This window comes from Brachycentrus maculatus, unplaced genomic scaffold (genome assembly GCF_059751285.1).
Source record: "Brachycentrus maculatus isolate JH-2025_06_01 unplaced genomic scaffold, ASM5975128v1 h1tg000069l, whole genome shotgun sequence".
Lineage (NCBI taxonomy): Eukaryota > Metazoa > Arthropoda > Insecta > Trichoptera > Brachycentridae > Brachycentrus > Brachycentrus maculatus.
In genome coordinates, this window is record NW_028280823.1 from 3,062,470 (window position 1) to 3,083,480 (window position 21,011).

Below are 21,011 nucleotides of genomic sequence, written 5' to 3' on the forward strand. Positions count from 1 at the left end.
CTTTTTGGCTTGGAAAATTACATGTTTGTGAAATACTATTGAAAGGCTCCGCGATTTCACTACGCATTGACGAGCTTGTCGAAGTTTTTTTTGGTGTATGTACTATTGAAAGCTGTCCCATAGCATTCCCAGATCTGATACAGAAACATCTAGGCTTCCTGACAGACCTTCTCATTCAACGCAATTTTGTTTGTTTTATGAACTAAGTTGCGAAATTTATAGAAAATGTGAAACAAAGTTGTATGCCGATTTTACTGTGAATTTACATTTAAAGCTCTCAATATCCCTGTCACTACCAATCTTAATAAATACAAGTGTGTAAAACCATTACCGCGTTTTCTAGAAGTGCCCCGGTGTAGGCAGTGAAAGGGATTAAAGTATATTAGTGTATGAGACTATGTATAGGGTGTTTTTTAGAGGTATACAAATTCAAATTACCCGCAATAAATTAATAGTAGCACCCACCGTGTGGCATGTTGCACCATCTTGTTGAAACCACAGCTCTGTCAAATCAATGCCAATCAACTGAGGTACGAAAAAGTCAGTAATCGTGGTTCTGTAGCGCCATCTATTGACCGTAACATTCTCGCCAGCATCGCCTTTAAAAATATATGGGCCAATGATTGCACTTGCCCATAAAGCACACCAAACAGTGACTTTTAATGGATGTAAGGGCGTCTCAATAAAGGTTTCTGGGTTTTCTCAACTCCATATTTGGCAAATCTGCTTAATTACATAGCCATTTAACCAAAAATGTTCCTCATTGGTGAACAAAATTATGCGTTAAAAAAGAGGATCAAACTGAATATTATTTTCGGCCAATTCACTGAACCTACGACGCGCATAGTGGTCATTCAATCTATTCATGGTGAAATGACAAAACGTACTGACTACAAATCAACTGTCAAATTGACATTTGATTTAGAAACAACGTTGTTTAAAAACCAAACCTCTAAAAAAACATCCTTTACGTATATACTAATAAAAAATGGCTCACTAAAATACTCTTTTACCCTCCAGTGGTATTGATGTTTTCCGCTCCAATGGAATGTTACAGGAATATGTGTCTAGTATAGCCCGGTGTCTAGCGAATACTCGAATATGTACTCATATTGTCACGTCTCATAATAAGACGCTCTCCTCCAGTCCCCGCCGACTCGTTCCAGCGCCGCGGCGCCTCCCGGTGCATTTAAATCCAGCGCAGTGTGCTCCCTCCAGTGATCGCATCCGGCTGGAAGTCGCCGAGTGCATTCCGCATAGTATCCCTCGTCCGTCGGTACAACCTGCGGTCACCTCGCGCGTGCTGTTGTGTAACGGCCATATCGAGCAAGATTTCGTCTCACATCGTCACTGTGAATTCTTCGCACGTGACCGAGAATGAGATAATAGGATTATAAAACTATTTTATGTTCAGTTTTTTTCCGCGCATTGCTCTTTACACAATTTACTTTACATTTCGTCGTCGAGTTTTGCAATCGATTTTTTTTTACTTCAATAAAATCGAAATTCGTAGCTTCATGTTTTAACGGGATGTTACTACCAATTTATTTCATTTTTATCAAATATCTCGGTGAAATTTGAAATGTACACGCAATTTATTACATGTGATAAGAATGTTAGTGCTTATTAGTGCATCGCGTATTGCCGAGGTTTTATATTACACCAAAATTAAGCTTAAAAATTAAACGAATCGTGTTAAAATGGTGAAGATGGCTATTGCTATGATTGTGGGGTTAGCCCCCCAGTTCGTGATGAGTCACCGCTGGTTCTCCGCGGCTCCATCCATCTCGGATTGCCTGGAAGAAGAAGCTTCCGAGATGCACATCCTAGTTCCAATTGACCGGAAGACGATGTTGCTCAAGAAAACCCTTTCCCTATCGGTAAGGCGGTCACAATAACATCTAACGAATAACCTTTATTATTACTATTTTATTTCATCGTTGGTATTATTATAAACCTTTATTATGACTATTTTACATCGTTTATATTATTATTATGTCGCATTGCTATGAAAAATAACGTTAAGAGTAAACGTTTAACGATAAAATACAACTTAGTAGACTCAAAAAATCAGTGTTTCATTTAACATTTAATACATAAATCAAAAATGGAGTTCTACAAATTAAACCCCAAATCTTTAAATATATTAATAACGTTAAGAGTATTTATTACTTTCATTAATTGATTCGGTAGTCACTTTATGGTTATATCTTTCCATTTTTCAATTTAAGATTTCAATTGTTAATACCACTGTTTTTTCACATCTATTGTGACACGTGTTTTGATGCATTCCGGATCATTCGTGTTTGAAAATGATGCAAAATGCACCGAAACACGTGTCACATTAGATTTTAAGAAGCAGTGATATTTACCGAGTAAAATTTAAATGAAAAAATTATTCACTACTTTCGCACTGTCAACACTGGCGTGTTTTTATAAACACGTGGCTTGCTGCTTTCCCAGTTGATCGTACAATACATAAATAAGCTCTTTGTAGTGATGCTCATCTCTACTAGCGATAACAATCAGTTTTATTAGCCGACTGATTCATCCGATTTCGACATACGTAATGCATACTAAAACTTTGTGTTACGATATTCGGGGCATTAACACAATTTTATTTCGTGAGAAAAATGTATGAAAAACGTTTAAAATTATTCAATTTTTTAGCATTGTTTCTTATAAACGTTTCCGTAATTGAGATAGAGCCTGTTATTATTTTGGATTGATTCAGAAACTATGTTTCTCTTTTATTAATTATTTTAAAGTGGAGATTTGTTATCAGAATTTTTTTTAAATAAAGTCATCAATTGTTTCTTCCTCTTTAATTTTTTTCTTATAATCAATCTCAACGTATGCCTATTTATCCGATTTTATCTATGACCATTTCATGTTTTAAATTAGGTTAGAGATGGGTGATCGAATCAAGAAACCGAATTCGTTAATTAAAGCCGTTTTTTTATTTCGGTTTTCGACATCGATCCTTTAAAGCTAATCTCGCCAATCAGTGTACAAATTTAGTTGTGTATTTCGCATTTAAGTTATGTATTTGATAGAAAACTTAAGCTGGAAAGAAAAATTAACCGAGGAAAAGTAACGAATACATTCATGATCGTTAGTAACAACAATAATGTTAGTGTAGAGCAGTAGAACTGCACTCTTTTGTCTCTATTTTGTTTTTATTTTATTTTAAATATGTAACACTGTAGAAAATATTTAAAAACTTATCTCTCGAACAAATGTAAGAGCACGTTTATTTTACTTTGTATATATGGAGTCAAAGTATGGTAGAGAACAGCGGCTGAGCTGCACTGCTTTACTTTTTTAAAATTTTCTTTGCAATATGTCTTTAAAAATGTAACACTGTAGAAAATATGTAACGTCTCTCTTTTGTAAATTTACCTTGTATACATAAGCAGGGTCTCCTTCTTCCTGGCTACATTTCAACTTATCGACTTTGTAGACTGCTGGTATCAGCTCTCCTCGTCCTCAGGTTGTAGGTCCTTTTGTCATGGACAACGTCATCTAGGCCATGTTTTCGAACCATTCCCTCTTTGCAGCATCCATGAATTTGTTGGTCTTCCTGTAGATATCTTTCGTACAAATTATAAAGGAAATTGAATAAAAACGATCCTCTCAATCGGTATCGCTCGCAAGATAATGGCGTCGCGGATGTGCGCGATTCAATCTCGGGCCGGTTTGATGACATCGGCTTTAGATAAAACCAGGAAATGGCCGCTATCCATATAGTTGCATCCAATAATAGATGCAGCGCAGTCGGCAGCCGGCAGCCACCATACGGCACACATCGAACGGTATCGGAGGGCTGTGACTACATGACCGGTGGCGTGGACCGACCGCTCCGATATTCCCCGCATTTAATTATATCCCTGTATTTTTTCAGCTGTCAGCAGAACGCTCCGTAATATTTTATACGGCCTGCCAAAATAGATCACACGGCGGGCGTGATAATCAGTTGATTTTATGGTAAATACTACCTTCGCCTCTGTGGATCCAATCTCTATTGGCCGATATTTTTAGTTAATGGTTAAGTTCCAGTATCCTATAAGATACTAAGATTCGTTATATATACCTATAGATAATAAGAGTCGTTAAGTCGCAACGTAATTTTCTCTAAACCCAGGTAACATTTACGTGATTCATTTTTTTTCTCCAAACACCGTTTTTTTATTGAAAATGTAAGTTTTTCTCTCAAATGAATATATGGTTTTGAAAAGAAAAGAGTTTTTGAAAGGTAAGGAGTTAAAAAAATATTTAAAAATATTTTTTTAGTATATATTCTAAAAAAAAACACACACATTCTTTAAAAAAAATTAGCGTGACCAAACGTCCAGCCCTGAGCGGTGCCGAGCGCGTTATGATTCGAACGCTTGAGATCTATGCCTTAACGCATCGTATTATACCTGTTATAGTTATTTGAGAATGTCAACGTTATATGTTATTTCTCACTCGTTAGTAAAGAGTTTATAGTAAAATGAATATGTATGAAATCATACGATTCAATACACTAATTCAGATTGCAATTAAAAATAGTATCGAATGAAACAGAAATATAAGAGGTTTTGGAATTACTTAACGTCCAAGTGACTCCCAAATCTATCTACGGCGTATACGACACCGCTTATCATGTTCCTACCTAAACTCCTAATTTATAAGTTAGTTTATTAGCTTATTCCTAAGTGTGAGTTCCTACTGTTTATGTTAAAAGTTACTATAATTTCGTGTAATTTTTTAGTGAAAAATTCTAGGCAAAACACGCAAACAAGAGTTGTCGCTATCTCTGTTTATAGAACGAGGACGGCCAAAAAAGACTTGGCACGATCAGATAAATCAGAACCTAAAATCTGGTGTTGTCAAAAGTCTGAGCAATCGGAGGGCATGTATGACTAGATGTATGGATGTGAAGGAAGCGATGAGCGTATGTCAGCACAGAAGAGTATGGTAGTAGTAGTAAAAGTAGTACATATTCTTATGTAGTTATCAATATGTAACACAATTCGAAAAATTGTTTAGACAGAAGATTCTTCGAGAGTTAGGGCGCTTGTCCACTACCCGGAATTTTACTGTCCGGCAGTCCGGTTTTGAAAAATGAAAGCGACTTCGACAGTTTAGCGTGATCGAATTTACGCGCAACGTGTTCACGCACCGATCAAGAGCACCGATCCGAAAAAAGATGGACAAAAGCACAAGCCAATCGTCGTTTTAAAACGCTAACTGTCGTGCCGGACGGTAAAATGCCGTGTAATTCCGTGTAGTGGATAAACGCCCTTATTGTATGCTCTTGATACTTTTACCATGTTAACCTTTAGTGTACCGATTGGTTTCTTGTCAAGAACATTTAAGGGTACACCTTTTTACCCTCGATAACTATCCGTTTTGTAGAACACTCCCTTAATATGTAAGTGTGACAGCACTTTATTCTTCGGTATTATTTATTATGGTTCGTCCGCACACGTGTGCGAGGGAGAGATCGAAGGGAGGAGGGGGGGTAACAGATGGCTGGAGGCACGTGTCAAATACTCCGGAAGTCTTCATCACTCTGCGGCAGTATTCGTGATGGATAAAACAAAAAATGACACGAAATAATTGGTAAAATCGGGGTGGGAGCATCCCGACGCCTTTGTGATGCGCCGCGACGCCTGTGGATCGAATGTACAAAACTGTCACTCGACTAACTGGCGGACGGAAATTATGCTACACGTCAATTAATTTCACTGCCACAATATGTATACATTTCAATTATTCTAAATAGGTTCTGTGTTTATGGTTGTTATTTTAACCTTTGTGACTCTTAATGTTGTATGATAGATGTTCGAATGGTGATTATAAGGAAGGAATGCAAGTCTCAGATAAGAATAATTGAAAAATTAAGAAAGGTGTGTTGAGGTGGTTTGGGCATGTGAATCAAATGAGCGAAGAAAGGACAGTCAAACAAAATTGTGATGCGAATGTAGTTGGTAATAGGAGCAGAGAAAGACCGAAGAAAACTTGTCATGATCAAGTATTTCAAATACTTAAGTGGTCAGGTCGAGAGTCAGAATAATCGGCGGGTATGTTTGAGGAAATTAGGAAATGCTTGAATGTATAAAAGACGAAGATTTGCATTGTGCGGCGTTTTATTCTCTCTGCCTACCCCTGCGGAGAACATCCCAGGGCTTACTCAGCTTTATCGCTTAAGCGATATGGCTGAGTAAGCTCCAGGATACTCAGACTTCCATCTTCTTTCATATATACAGAAAGGATTTATTGTTCATATCAAATTGAGATACCTATAATATTGATAATTGTTAAAGTCCATTTTATTTAAAAAAAAATCAAGAGAACTGTTGTGAGGCTTAATTTCGATCCTTACTTTTTTTAGTTTCTTATTTTCTATTTTGAGAAAACACGTGTTTCTTGTGTTTTCTTGAAGTTTCCTAAAAAGTGTGTAAAAAAATGTCCGGCGTTAAACGACTTGTTACGCGTGACCTTTATCCGAATGCACTTAGCAAGGCTCGTAATCTCGCGTTAAATATACCTCGTACCTACAAAAAGTAGCTTTAATTGTGGCGAACGTCCCAGATAGTGCGGTGCCGGCCGCCGCCAGTGGCGATGCACCGCGGCTATTTCTGACCGCACCCTGGCGACGTCTGACATTTCTCGCGTTATTTTCTCCTTTTGGACCGCATTTCTCTCTCTCTCCTCTTCCTTTTGGCACACATACCTGGACTCGGGAATGCACCGGGAATGGTCCTTCGGCCGACGACACGGACTTCCTTTACTATCTCGGCTATTCAATCATAAAAATCTATATAAACAAAAATGTAATTAGCAATATTTTGAGCGTGTCCAAATACTTTTTCACAAGCCTGGATTATCTCCAATTATAGGAGTCATTTATCATATTATTTTTCCTCGTCTCACCAATAGATGTCACTATTGGAAATTCTAGTGATTATTTTACAATGTTTCAAAATTGGATCATATATAAGTATAGAACTTCTAATAATTGGAGTAGTTTGTCATTCATAGGTAGAATTGGTGAATGTTACACGTGTATAGAGTGATCACTTAAACCAGCCTATGACGGTCGTAAGCCCCGTAAATCCCCAGACTTCCGTATTCTTCTTCATCTATGCTGAGATATCAAAAAAAGAAAAATGTAATTGTAGAAATCTCAAATCTCCAATAGTTATTTACTGGTAAAAAATACACCTGTAACAAAACATTTCTCATGGTGGACAACGTGCTTCTTGACACGTGTTGTCACTTATTAACTATCACTTTATATTACTTATTTTAAAATTACATCTATTTCTTAAAATCCACTGTAACATGTTTTTCGACGCATTCCACATAATTTTCAAACACCGTATTTCATTTTCAAGTATGGTGTTGGAAAATGATGCGGAATGCATCGAAACGCGTGTCACAATAGATTTTAAGAAATAGTGGTATTTAACAAGTAAAACCTTAATTGAAAATGAATAGATACTACCGCAATGCGACTGCCGAATCAATTAATGAAATTTTTAAAGTAGGTATTTTCAATGTTTTCCATTGCACTATTGTTCCATAGATTTTTAATACATATTTTAATTGCTGACAAGTACCTAATGTTAAAATAAACTTGTTGTAAATATGTGCTTTCTATTGTCTTTATTTTCCATATAACGAGACAGCCGCAGCAACGCGTGGCGGGTACAGCTAGTACATCATATATACTTATATAACAAAGTAGAGATTAAAATATTGTGCGCATACGGTGCAAGCAGACGATTCGCGGTGATCTCACGATATTGTCATTTTATTGCCTTTTCGTCATCGCCAGCGAGATGCATGCATGAAGTACCTACGCCAGTATCATCTCTCATTATTCCGACATCGAAATAGTGTTAAAAAATATATTATTCATCTCTTGGGTAAATCGTTCACTCCTTTCAAGAACGTCATAAATCAAAAATCGTCAATTTTCAGTTGTGCATGTTTTCGGAATGCCCAGAAAATGTACTATATTGCAGCAAAAAAGGCATATATTTAACTTAATATTTACCCGTTACAGGGCAGAAAGTGTTGTTTTTGCATTTTGAAGAAAAGGTTTTGTTTTTTTTTTTTTTTTTAATATTATAAATGTTTTTCAAATGGAGAAAAAACCTACAGGTTTTACCTAAAATCTGTTGCACAGTAAAAAGCTCAATAAGTGGCTTGATATTTATTTTTAATACATTGTATTATATTTTAAACATTAAAAACGTTCTCCTGAAAAATCAAGTTTTTTTTATTTATGACGTTCTTGAAAGTAGTGAGCGAAATAACAAGGCATCCTGACCCTGCGTCCTGTACGCGCGGACTGTTTACCATATAATCCTAATGCCTATCGAACGGTTTAGTCATTGGCAAAATTTGTCGGTGACGTAATTGTTTAATTCCATCATAAAGAAGGTTTCGCGAGTCACGTGACACCGAGAGAGTGGAATGAGCAAGTTGAATGGACAATATATGTGTAGTATTTACCAATATTTATCCAGTCACTTCGGTGCCAATTGACAATGCATCTTTTACTTTTAACATCATTTAAAAAATGCTTAAAATGGTGGGCTCTACAAACGTCAATTTAAAAAAAAATTGTATACATTATTTTTATTTATATATTTGGCGTTAAGTTTGTAGAACTTCATTTTATTTTATATGTTAAATATTACAATCAAACACTGATTTTTAGTACTAAATTGTATTTTATTATTAAAAACACAAAAATAAAACTTGTGCCAAGTTTGAAAATTTAAGTCAGTATACACTAAAAATCAGTTCTCGATTTTAATATTTAATAGATATTATTTTTCGCAATATTTTAGGTGTCCAAATCTTTGTTCTCAAATCTGGGTTTTACCCACATTTTTTTAAAAATATTTATATTTAAGTAAAGAACAACATAGGTGTAGGAGAATATGGAAGCCTGGGTGTTTACAGGGCTTTCGATCTGTCATAGGCTGCTTTAAGTTATCACTTTATACACTTGTAACATTCACCATTCTCTACACACACACATACATATATATATATATATATATATATATATATATATATATATATATATATATATATATATATATATATATATATATATATATATATATATATATATATATATATATATATATATATATATATATATATATATATATATATATATATATATATATATATATATATATATATATATATATATATATCTACCTGCCTACGTTTGGCCTTAGTATGAATCATTGCTAAATACATTTAGGTATATGGTGATTTCACACGACTTATTAGTTCGCGTGTCTTGTAATCCATTGCAGTGAATAAACGGTTCCATAACTAATATTTTAGAAACCTTGTTTGTGGCATTTTACGCAAGATATGCCAACAGGACGAAATAAACCAAGCGGTAATGTATGCACGCAATACAAACCGCACGCTCAGGTGCGTACTTAATTTTGTACTTACTAACTAACCATCACGCCGCCTCCCCGAAGGGTAGGCAAATGAGAATAGAACGCCATACCACTCTGTATTGCGAAAATCTTCTCTTCATTCACATTTATGCATCTCCTCATAATACCCGTCGATTATTCCGACTCGTGACGTGATCTGATGACTTTCAAGCATTTGAAACTCTTGAGCTAAGTTTTCCTCGGTGTTCCTCTGATCCTATTTCCAACTTCATTCGCCTCATAAATTTGTTTTACTATTATTTCTTCATTTATTCGTTGCACATGTCCAAACTCCGCACTCCTTATTTTTTATCGACAATGCTATAAGGCCTTGCAGTATTTCCTTATTTCCTCATTCAAACAACTATCATACGCCGTTTTGCCGCACACTCATCCGAGAGATCGCATTTCGACTGCATTCAGTCTACTTTCATCCTTCTTACGCCAACTCCACGTTTCACTTCCATACATTAGAGTTGGTTCCGTGACTCCGTTGTGTACTGCCAGTTTCGTTTTCGCTTGTAGCTAAAGATATTTTTTCATTTGATATTCTTTTCTTATTTTAAATCACAGCAAGAGGGTAGGATGCTAAAGACGCAGAATTTTTCGAATCCTTAGATTTATTTCCGTCACTTTTAGAGGGGTGCCTTTTTGAAATGAATACCTAATGACTAATCAGGTACATTGGTGGATAACCCTACCCAAAGGTGCGATGCGGTATTTTAAATGCTTCTTTCGTCCTTTTCTCCGCAGGAAGTGAGTCCATATTCGTATGTCGATTCCTTTAACTTCTAAATTGACACGACTGACCGCCCATTATGTATTCACGGTCATGTTTGTCAATTTTATCCGATTGCGCTTTAACAAAAATGAATTGCATAAGCATTTCTCGTTATTTTACAGATACTTGTCTATTTATTTTTATTCGTATAATTCGTGATACATATTACGCTTGAAATATAACAGAAATGATTGACAAATCAATACCTGACTAAAATAATTGGAAGTTGTAAAATCTCTTGTAACCTGAAGTAACAAGATCGTGACTAAACATATCATTTCATGTAGAAGGTGCAAGGAATTCAACTATGCATTTTAGTTACTGCTCGCAAAAGAGCAAATTAATTATTTTGAGGTATCAACAAAAAAACTTCAGTATTTGTGAACGATAATTAAGACGCACTTAAAGTATTATTTTAAAATAATAACTAGCCAATGAACAAAAATTATACAAAAATATTTAAGCGCTAGTCCTGTAATTACTCATAATTTGAATATTTTTGTTTCTCCAATTACAATGAATCTACAGTTATTTTACATTTAGTTGTTATGTTGGCCAACTAAATATTAATCAGAGGTAAAATAAATATGAACGTTTTGAATATTGAATGCATTAACTTTGTGGATCATATTGATATATTATTTCGAGAAATAAAAATACTTTGTGTTTTGATCCACTCACATTTTTATTAACCAACTAGTTTCGGCAACAACCTGTTGCCCTCTTCAGGGTTCAAATTAGTCATAAATTAAACCCTGAAGAGGGCAACAAGTTGTTGCCGAAACTAGTTGGTTAATATAAATGTGAGTGGATCAAAACACATAGTATTTTTATTTCTCGAAATAATATAAATATGAACGGATTATATGTTAAGATATTAGTGTAAGAAATACTAATCTGAAACGTATGTTTATATATATATATATATATATATATATATATATATATATATATATATATATATACAAATATATGTTTATGTATGTATAAATTACTCATTACTTCATACTTAAATGTCCTGCGGGTGTAGTGCGTCATCAATGGTACATGTTTATTGATTGATTTCTTGACTGTATTTTATTTTACACAGATCGATGAAGTTATTTTATGTACCTCGCCTGTGGAACTTTCATAGATAATTCTATGAAAGTTCCACAGGCGAGGTACATAAATGTCTAATGACAGGAACTCGAAAATTAATAATATTATCTAAAAATAATTATATTAAATTTAACATAAAAAATCCGTGTTATAGACGGAACCGTTTTAGCACTTGATTTATAATCGATTTTTTGTATTGAGTGCGATCCTAATATTTGGTGAAAAAAAAAATAATAAATTTTAAAGCATTTTGAGTGTGTCCAAATACTTGTTATATATCTGGAATATCTCCATTTATGAGTTGTTTTTGTTATTTTTTTCGACATCTTAAATTAGATGAAGAAGAATATGGAAGTCTGGGCAAGGCTTGGTTGAGTGATCACTTAAGACACGTGCAACATCCTATGACAGGTCGTAAGCCCTGTAATTCCCAGACTTCCATATTCTTCTTCATCTATGTTAAGATGTGATTTTTTATTATTATTATTAAAAATAAAAAATTAAAATCATCTCAGTGTTCCTGACTTTGTTTTATTTGCAGTTTTAGATAGATTTTTACAGAATCAAGGTTATCTTGGTGCTCATTAGATAGTAGGTATAACATAGAATCAATATCCGGAAGTGTATGGTAAAGGAATTTATCACTCGTTGGTTTTTATCGCTAGAATTTACAGTGCACTGCTGGGGTGGTATTACAAATAACCACGTAGTTTAGACAACTCCAACTTTTTTCTGAATGTTTATTTCTAACGACTTCAGTATTTTGATGCTGGTCGTCGATCCGTATTGTCAGGAAGGCTACATAGTTAGGCGTTAACTTTTCTTCAGAATCGACGACCAGGACATCGGGCATTTACCGTTGTGAAGATAACAGTAACTTCACTTATTTTCGGTAAAATAATACATGTTCATTTCTTTTTTCTTGGTAACTTTGACCTACAGGCAATACGGATCTATAAATTTACAGCTTAAAAATTTCAACCTATTATTTTGATTAATTGAGTTGGCAGTCACTCGAAAAAGGCAAAATGTATAGGAAATTAATGACCAAATAAAGAGTTGTGTGTTGTATAAAATATTTACTTTAAAATGGTATTTACTAAGTAATACATAAATAAAAAATCATTAACATAAACTTATGAGAAATATAAGTTCAAAAGTAAACTTCAAAATTATCAAAACTGTCGTCTGTAATCGATGTCCTGGGTTGGGATTCCATACGAAAGTAAACGTTTTACCTATGTAGTGTAGATAACTTCACAAGAGTTCACTTCCATCCGGTAAATTATTTTATCTACAAAAGTTGATAAACCGTTAATCTTCCACGTGGAATCGCATCCCCTGGAATGCCTTGAATATTTTACTAATGAAACTTTCAGTAGCAGCAGAAAGCCAATATCAATTATCAATACATATTTTAAGGTCATATTCTGTAGTTGAGTTCAATACTTACGAAATTGCATAACAAAATATGATACGTATTGGAGTAAAAGTATAAGTGAAAATAATTGCCAACCGCGGTATTTATTATTATATTTGACCATGACGACATGTGTTTTTATTAATTTCATACATGTGCACAACACTCTTTAGTACATTCGGTGAGCAGTTTTTTTTATCGCAGAAATCTCCCGTGGTGTTAAGTATACCGCATTTTTTTTATTTTCATCATTCTTCTAAAGTCGTTATTTATTCCGTCTTTTATGTTTACTACCATTATGCTTAATTTAAACATGGTGTCAACGCTAAATCATAATCGGTTCTATCAGTATCGTGAAATATGTTTATTCGATACTCGACACCCACAACTGAAGTGATGTTTTCACCACCTCTAATTATTTGTTACTTCAGCATCTGGGAAACTATCTAATTTTATGCAATATCACTTTTACGCATAACTGCAGGGCCGGCATCTTTAATGCACGCTGAAATATTAGAAAGTACATATCAAAAATTAAAATAAATTTCTATATTACGATGATTTCTATGCCGTTTACTGAATTACTTATAAAGTAGAAGGTCAAACTGAAGTTCTTCAAAATGAATTGAATATTTATAAACTAATACCGGTTAAATCTCCAGGGAGTTCCCACTAATATTTTTATTGATATCTCAACAGAGATGAAAAATTTTTTTGGAAGGGAATATGGATGTCAGGGGATCTCAGGGCGTATAACCAATCATTACTTTGTTTAAGACATCCCTTTATATACCGCGTAACATTTACCACTCTACCCACGATTGAACTTACGCGGGATATATAAATGTTTAAAAAATAGTATTGTGGAAGCTCGGTCATGGATGGACTGGCGAATATTACTCAGTGCATAAAGTGATCACTTAAACCACCCAAAGGTCCAAGCTCCATAAATTTATAAACTTCCATATTCCCATCTCACAAAGTTATCCGCCTCTATTTATGAAAGACATTCGAAAATAATTGATTTGGAGAACGATACATAAAGTTATAAACGATAAAATTCTGTCATTTTTTTTCATTGATTAATTCGGCAGTCACTTTGTGGTAATATCTATCTATTATTAAACTTTATCACTATTTATTCGCATCATTTTCAACCACTGTATAGTGTTTGAAAATGGTGCGAAGAAATGGTAGATAGTATTTACCGACTAAAACTTTAATTAAAAATGATAAAATTCTGCTTTCCGCACTGAATATTTTCGTCGAACGTGCCTTTTATCGTCCTTATTTAGGGGTCGACCAACTCATTATCTCCCGAATAGCGGGCAGAACGCGATGCGGGCTGGGCCTCTTGACAATAGTAATAGTAGGTTACGTAGTGATCCTGGATCGTAGGTGTTGTTGCCACAGTGTGCAGTGTGCGGTATGTGCAACGCTCGCCCATGCACGCTGCACCGCTGCACGCCGCACTGGATGCAGTGGGCAAGACGGCGCGCCGACAGTCAGGTAGAGGATGAGGCTGTCGGCGTTTCTGTACCAACTACAGGTTATTGTCATTTTACGCCGGGGTTCCGTTCCAAAAGACATCGGCTTAAAAAAAATAGGCGTAAAATGAACACAAATATAATTAATGGATGATATAAGGTTAAGTTCTTCTTTTTTTTCATCTTTTTTTCTTCTTTTCTTTAAGACTCTACTCTTCTACGAGTGATTTTACAACGTTAGTTTCGGCGTCAAAATCTAAGAAAAGTCTAACATGTTTATTTAATACACAGGCTTATACATAAAATAAATTGTAAATGTCAAACCTAAATAAATTGTAAATGTTAAAACCAATAAAGTTTGAATTCGTTTACAAAATAAATAATCTCTTGAATAATGTATGATTTTTTTAAAATAAATACTTTATTCACCGGTTCATCGGTACGAAATTAAATTTTCATACTTTTTTGAAAAAAATACATCATTTGCTTATTCTTGCTTCCTCTTATTTCACATTCGCGGTTTGATTAAAATCTCCGTCCACTTCACAGAGTTCATCTGTTAACCTTTCTATAGAAGAAAGGATACGAGTTAGATCGCCCGTTTTTGGGGGTTTTCCCATTTTTTTCCTCATTTTCTCGATTTTCTGATTGAGGGTTATCTAATCTCTCCATCAACTCTTCTCATTCTACACAATGCCTGCTCGCGAACACGGCTATATAATAAAACAACGTGTAAAAGTGTTTCTGCTATTAGAATCGCAGCGCCCTGCTGTCGGCCGAACCGGTGAATCCCACTGATGTCGGCCGAACCAGCGAATCCCACGGATGCCACCAACCGACGTACTTGTGAATTGGCGTAAATCAAACCGGCGCAAAACGACGATTACCTGTATTATGAGCTGCAAGTGCACCGTTTCTAGGTTGCGTAGAAAAACGGAATTCCATTTAGATAAATACTACAAATAGAGCAACGTTGCGCGAATAGACGTTCCAATCAAAGAAATACTCGAGTCCGTATGTAGGCATTTACTGAAACTGGAATCATTATATTTTTTATGGCATATAATAATAAATCTGCAGGTTTTTTTTCCTTTTAAATGGCTCTATTGACTATATCATAGCATTAAAAAACCAATATGTTTTCACTTCGTAGTCTGTAGTGATTATTTTTACCTACTTTATTCAGAAATATGAATCTGTGAAAAGGAATTTCTTGGTTGAAAGCCCAATACAATTGAACTCCCATATAACGAACTTATATTCAGCGAAGATTTCCCTATAAATAATATGTTTAATGATGATAAAACTATCTTCGTGTATTTTGCATTCTATTGTATGTAACTTTTTTTTTTAATATCCAATATGAAACCATCACATTCATATGTAGCTGTGTAACATTAGTTAAAAAATCGCAGATGTGTAGTAAACCCTTCAATCACAGTTTGACATTCGATGCTAAGTTTACTTCAAGAATTAGAAAAATCAAATAATATTTACAGAATCCAGAAATAAATAAGAGGCCCAGTGCGGTAAAATGTCTTAGAATGCTTTTATAATGATTCCGTTTAGTTATAAAATTACCATATGTATATTCTGTATTATAAACTTTCTATATAACGAACTTCTTTGCTGTGATTTACTGACTTCGAAAAATATAAGTTGGACTTTGTGAATCATAATATCGCATCGTTGCTAGTTATCATGACTTACTAATTAATTTTACATGATAATAATAATGAAAGACATTAGTACCGTAAACCTAGCTAGGTCATAAAATGCCGAACCGCCTTCTAGTGGAACGGAAGACCTGTTGACGACAGTCAACAGTCCGGCTTCTCCTGAGGAGTTTTACGTGGTTTCCTCCCAGCAATGAGCAAATGCTGAGATGTTCCTGATTGGCCCACACTAGATTATCCCTCCTGTTCACAACACAGATTAAAATAAAACATAATTTTTGCTATAAGAAACGAAAATCTACTAATTAATCTGTAAACCTTGTACATAATAAACAAGGTAAATAATACATGGAACGCCCATCTTTAAAAAAAACTTACTGATAGTGTGGAATATTTTTAGTTCGATATATCAGTACCTAGCGAATTTGTGTAGGTCGCTACGTGCATTTTTCACTTGATGTCAGTGATGCATGATTTTGAACATCTATGTGTTCAAGTACAACTAAATGGATTACAAGAATTTGACCTTTCGCACCGATCTCAATCCACCGCCCGAAATATCAGCGCATCCTCGGAGCTTTGCATCTGTGTATGTGTACTAGATTACCAACGGGTAATTTGCCCATGTCTCGCAGTCATTGGACAATCACAGAGAGCATTCTATCCGGCTCTATCTAATAAAAGTCGTTTTACTTTTTGATGTACATATCCGCTTTAGAAAGCCGCGAATTATCGCAAATTTATCGTTTCGCCGTTTTAAATCTCATACATATTTTAGTTTTTTAAGTATTAAAAATGGATTTAATTTATATTTGAAGCACTAACTTTGTGATTTTCCATTTTTTAATTAAAATGTAATTTTGTTTTAAAATCAGGATAAATATTTTATTTTAACTTTATTATAATGTCTACCGGTTTCGAAGCTAACCGCTTCTTTATCAATATTGAGTATAATATTTATAGTGATCTTAAAACATAGTTATATTTTAATTATATTAAAAATGGATTACGCGTGTATCCGATTAATGCTAATAATTTAATAGTACATATAGCTTTCCCGTGATCATATTTCTATCAACAGTGTTGATAGTTTAATTTGTTTTTTATAAAATCCTATATTGAACTCTTACTATATTTTATATGTAATTACAGCCAAACCCAAATATATAAGTGAAACCTCTTTTAAAGGGAGTTGGTTTAAAATCCCGCCATTTTACCCCTTTGCAAAAGAACCCATAGATATTGAGAGACCTCTTAATAATTAAAAAAAATGATTTGGTCCTCGGGCTTTCTTATATCCATGTTCGACTGTATTATTATTTTATACACTACTATATAATTCATTCAATTTTAATTAGTTTTATCAGAAAAATGATATAAAATCGTGGTTCTCAACCTCTGCCTTGTTGCGAATATAACATTAAGCCTCCTACCATTGTAAAGATGTCGGTATCGACGAAACTCGGTCACTGGTTAGATAAAATAATAGTGGAAGAAAAGTATATCGTTGTTGTTTTATTATATACTTTGCGATCAACTTGTTATCCGACTTGCAATCAAAGTAATTATTGATATTAGGTAATCAAATTATTTATTTATTTTTCATCACACACATAATTACAAATTACAGATTACGTTAATGTGCCCCCACGTTTTCCCGTGCCGAGGGCATATAATCTGATACAATTTACATATTATAATATGTAAATTTAATAAGATTGTAGTTGGAAATAGAAGCAGAGGAAGACTGAGGAAAACTTGGCATGATCAAGTATTTCAGATACTTGAGAGTGGTCAGGTCAGGGTTCGAAATAATCGGCGGGTATGTACGAGTCCGCCTCCGTAGTGTAATAGTCATCACGCTCGGCTACCGTTCTGGAGGTCCCACGTTCGATTCCCAGGGAGGGGTCAAATAAATATAAGTGATTTTTTCACTCTAATATTCAATATTACCTTGGACTGGTACCTTAAGCGGAGGGCTGATCACCTTTCCTTCATGTGTTAACGATCAAGATAACATTGCGTTTATATGAACAGTGCCCTATGCACCATTGGGGTGCGCATAAGGGTTTGAAGAAGATGTACGAGGAGATGTATGAATATGGAAGATTGTTTCCAAAGACAAAGTGGTGTGGCGTGTTATTATTTCTGCCTACCCCTGCCGGGAAGCGGCGTGATTGTCAGTTAATTATAATATAATCGTAGATGTATCGAATGGAATCGCTACATGTCGGTAGTATTTAGATAATTATTCATAGATTTGAGAGTGAGCAAGTGCCGATCTCCGCACAGAGGCGTGGAGCGTCCGCAACCGGCGGCTGGCGAGTGGCGAACTCGCCCTGCCTGGGTGTCGGGTTGTGCGTGGCTTATCGGCTATCAGCGCCTCGCAGGGCGCCCCCTCGCGACGCCTCCGCCGCGGGCGCCGGCCGAGACATGTGTGCACTGCACTGTGCGGTGCGGAGCCTCGACTGCCCGACTCTGCCTCGCTCTTCAGTCGCCTCCGCACTGCGAACCCCGGAGGCCGCGTCACCTCATCCCGCATTCGAACAACCCGACCTCCCATCCGCGTATTCATTCGGAAGTTTATTCGCTTCATCCGTCGCGAAATGTTCCGCAATTCTTTCGCCTCTCGGTTGTTTTGGAGTGAATTTTAAATAGTGCGATTATGTAATTATTTCAGCCATTATCCGTCGAATGGCATAATCTGTGTGTACTAATTAATGTGAAGGTGATAGCTGTTTGTAAGGCTTTGTTTATATAAATAAAATATTATGATAATGTTATCGAAACTTTTACAAGGCAACAGCGTTATCATTTAAATACTTTTCATGATTAAGGCTTCTTTTGTTTATAAATAAATTATGCAACAAAATGCATATCTCTAGTTCTTTGAGGTAGACGTGTAGTTTAACGAGTAGCTTTTACATTTTTTTCGAAAAAGAACTAATACGCCTACTTTTTCAGTCGAACGATAGGCACACGAGATAAGAGACTTAGCACAATTTAATATTGGATGTGTCAAGTGGATAATGACGTTATCTTTGTTCCAATAAACGTTCTAATCTGATTTATCGCGAGCAATTAGCTCGAAAAAAACGCCTTTGCTGAAGGCTCGAAACGAGCGCGTATTTACGTATTGTATGGTTATATTAGCAATGCACGCTATTGCAACACGTCAATTTAAAGAGTTATACATTATACATTCTTGGCAATTAAAATTCCTCCAGAAACCATGTGACTGTTGACACAGTGCGCGGCACCGAACGCTGGAAATTGGACAAGTTGACAGCGACGATCACGGTATAGAACGAATCCGAACTATCTCGAATATTTTGGGCAAAAAATAAATATATATTACTTAACGATAAGCTCATTGGGTGCTACTTTTGATACGTAGATTGGTAATAACGATAAGAAGTTTCTCCACACCTTGTATCGTGCACCACGATATGGATCTTATAATAGAAATATGCTCAATATACTTAGAAACGAATTAATCATTACTCAAAACTAAATATTCCATAACGGTTCATTATTTATTTCTTTTATTAGCGGCTATTAAATTTTACTCAATGTTTGGCTAAAACTATTTGGTAAAGCCATCGGGCTTGAGTTTGAAATGAAAATGCTTCAATTACCGCGATGTTTTTCTGCGTGGAAATCTACTTTCGCAATATTTTCAAGCGAGTGGCCGTCCTTTCACTATCTTATCTGTTGCATTAATTATTTCTTAGTTTGTTTTCTTACGAACTTCTAAAAATAGTATCGGGTATCTATTTAATGTTGATGTGTAAATAACTTGCACCTAAAAGTTTTGAGTTTTAGTTTTAGTTAGCTGCTATAAGCGACATCTGATAACGTAATTCTCCAAAGTGACTCGTTTTTTTTTCAATAACTTATTTGCACAAATACCACTCATACTGTATGTGGATATTTCCTTTGCGGTTTCCTGAACTGTCGCTTCGACTAAATGTTCGAAGGTCATAAATTAACTTCACGTTTTAACGAAATTTTATAGTTACCCATATAACTTTTCCGTAGCCTGATTCTAGGCGTTTCAGTTTCGTCTGCCTTAGAATAATGTATTTTATACAATTATAACGTTTCCGCGCGAGTGTATTTCCATAAGCAAACTTTATAATGTATTCACCTTGGCAGAGAGTATCAGTTGCAGTTTTGAGCTGTATTATACTAAGTACAAGTCAACACAAGTGTTGTATAATGATTGTATTCTCGACTAGGCTCGTTCTCGGAGATCTTCATTTCACTTCTGACGATTAACTTTATATCTTTTATCCTAGTTTTATGCATTATAAATATATTATCTTACGCTCTTTCCGTTTATATCCGATATTCCGAGTATATCGCTCATTCCTTTCAAGAACGTCAAAAATAAATAAAAACTTGATTTTTCAGGAGAACGTTTTTAAAGTTTAAAAATATAATACGATGCATTAAAAATAAATATCAAGCCACTGATTGAACTTTTTACTCTGCAACAGGCCTTTTTAAGTAAAACCTGAAAAATAAAAAATATTTACTTTATTTAAAAAAAATAATTTAACAATACCTTTCTTCAAAATGCAAAAACAACACTTTCTGCCCTGTAGCGGGTAAATATTAAGTTGAAAATATGTCTCTTTTGCTGGGATATAGTACATTTTCTGGGCATTCCGAATATTGACGATTTTTGATTTATGACGTTCTTGAAAGGAGTGAGCTATATGTCGAATTGATTCGAGGGTAATTTTTTTCTACGATAGGATGTCTTATCGACAAATCCAACAAATAAAAATCTGCCTGATCGCCGAATACAGACAGAAGACCTATTTGAAGTTTTTCTTTTTAAATTCCTTACATATACGTTTTCAATTAGCTTTCTGAGTTGAGGGCTGCAGCGCCTGCATTACATGTTAATTTTCCGAATGCGTAGTATTTTCCTTTTGAAAAAAATGTGCGCGTGATACAGTTTTATTATGGGTTTCGTGCATTCCGAAACCAAACCGAATCAAAACGTTCACATGCTTCCGTCTTATCTGTTGTGCAACCGCAAAACGCAATAGGAACATGTAA

The 21,011-nt window shown here is 34.9% G+C and overlaps 1 protein-coding gene across 13 annotated transcripts in view; it reads left to right on the forward strand.

The window, feature by feature from the left end:
• The window catches only part of LOC148311268 (leucine-rich repeat flightless-interacting protein 2), a 50,427-nt gene that overhangs the window by 10,791 nt on the left and 18,625 nt on the right, over positions 1-21,011 (forward strand). For 4 of the 13 annotated variants that reach the window (XR_015837290.1, XM_088256996.1, XM_088256993.1 and 1 more), the window contains exon 1: positions 18,431-18,679. The exons of 5 other annotated variants lie outside the window; for them this stretch is intronic. Coding sequence is in view for 2 of the 8 variants with exons in the window: in XM_088257000.1 (XP_088113126.1) it covers positions 1,701-1,880 (180 nt within the window). In the remaining 6 variants the exon portion in view is untranslated. Of the gene's footprint in view, positions 1-1,202; positions 1,881-18,430; positions 18,680-21,011 lie in introns of those variants that run through there. 4 more of the 13 variants (XM_088256998.1, XM_088256994.1, XM_088257000.1 and 1 more) reach the window with 3 other exon arrangements.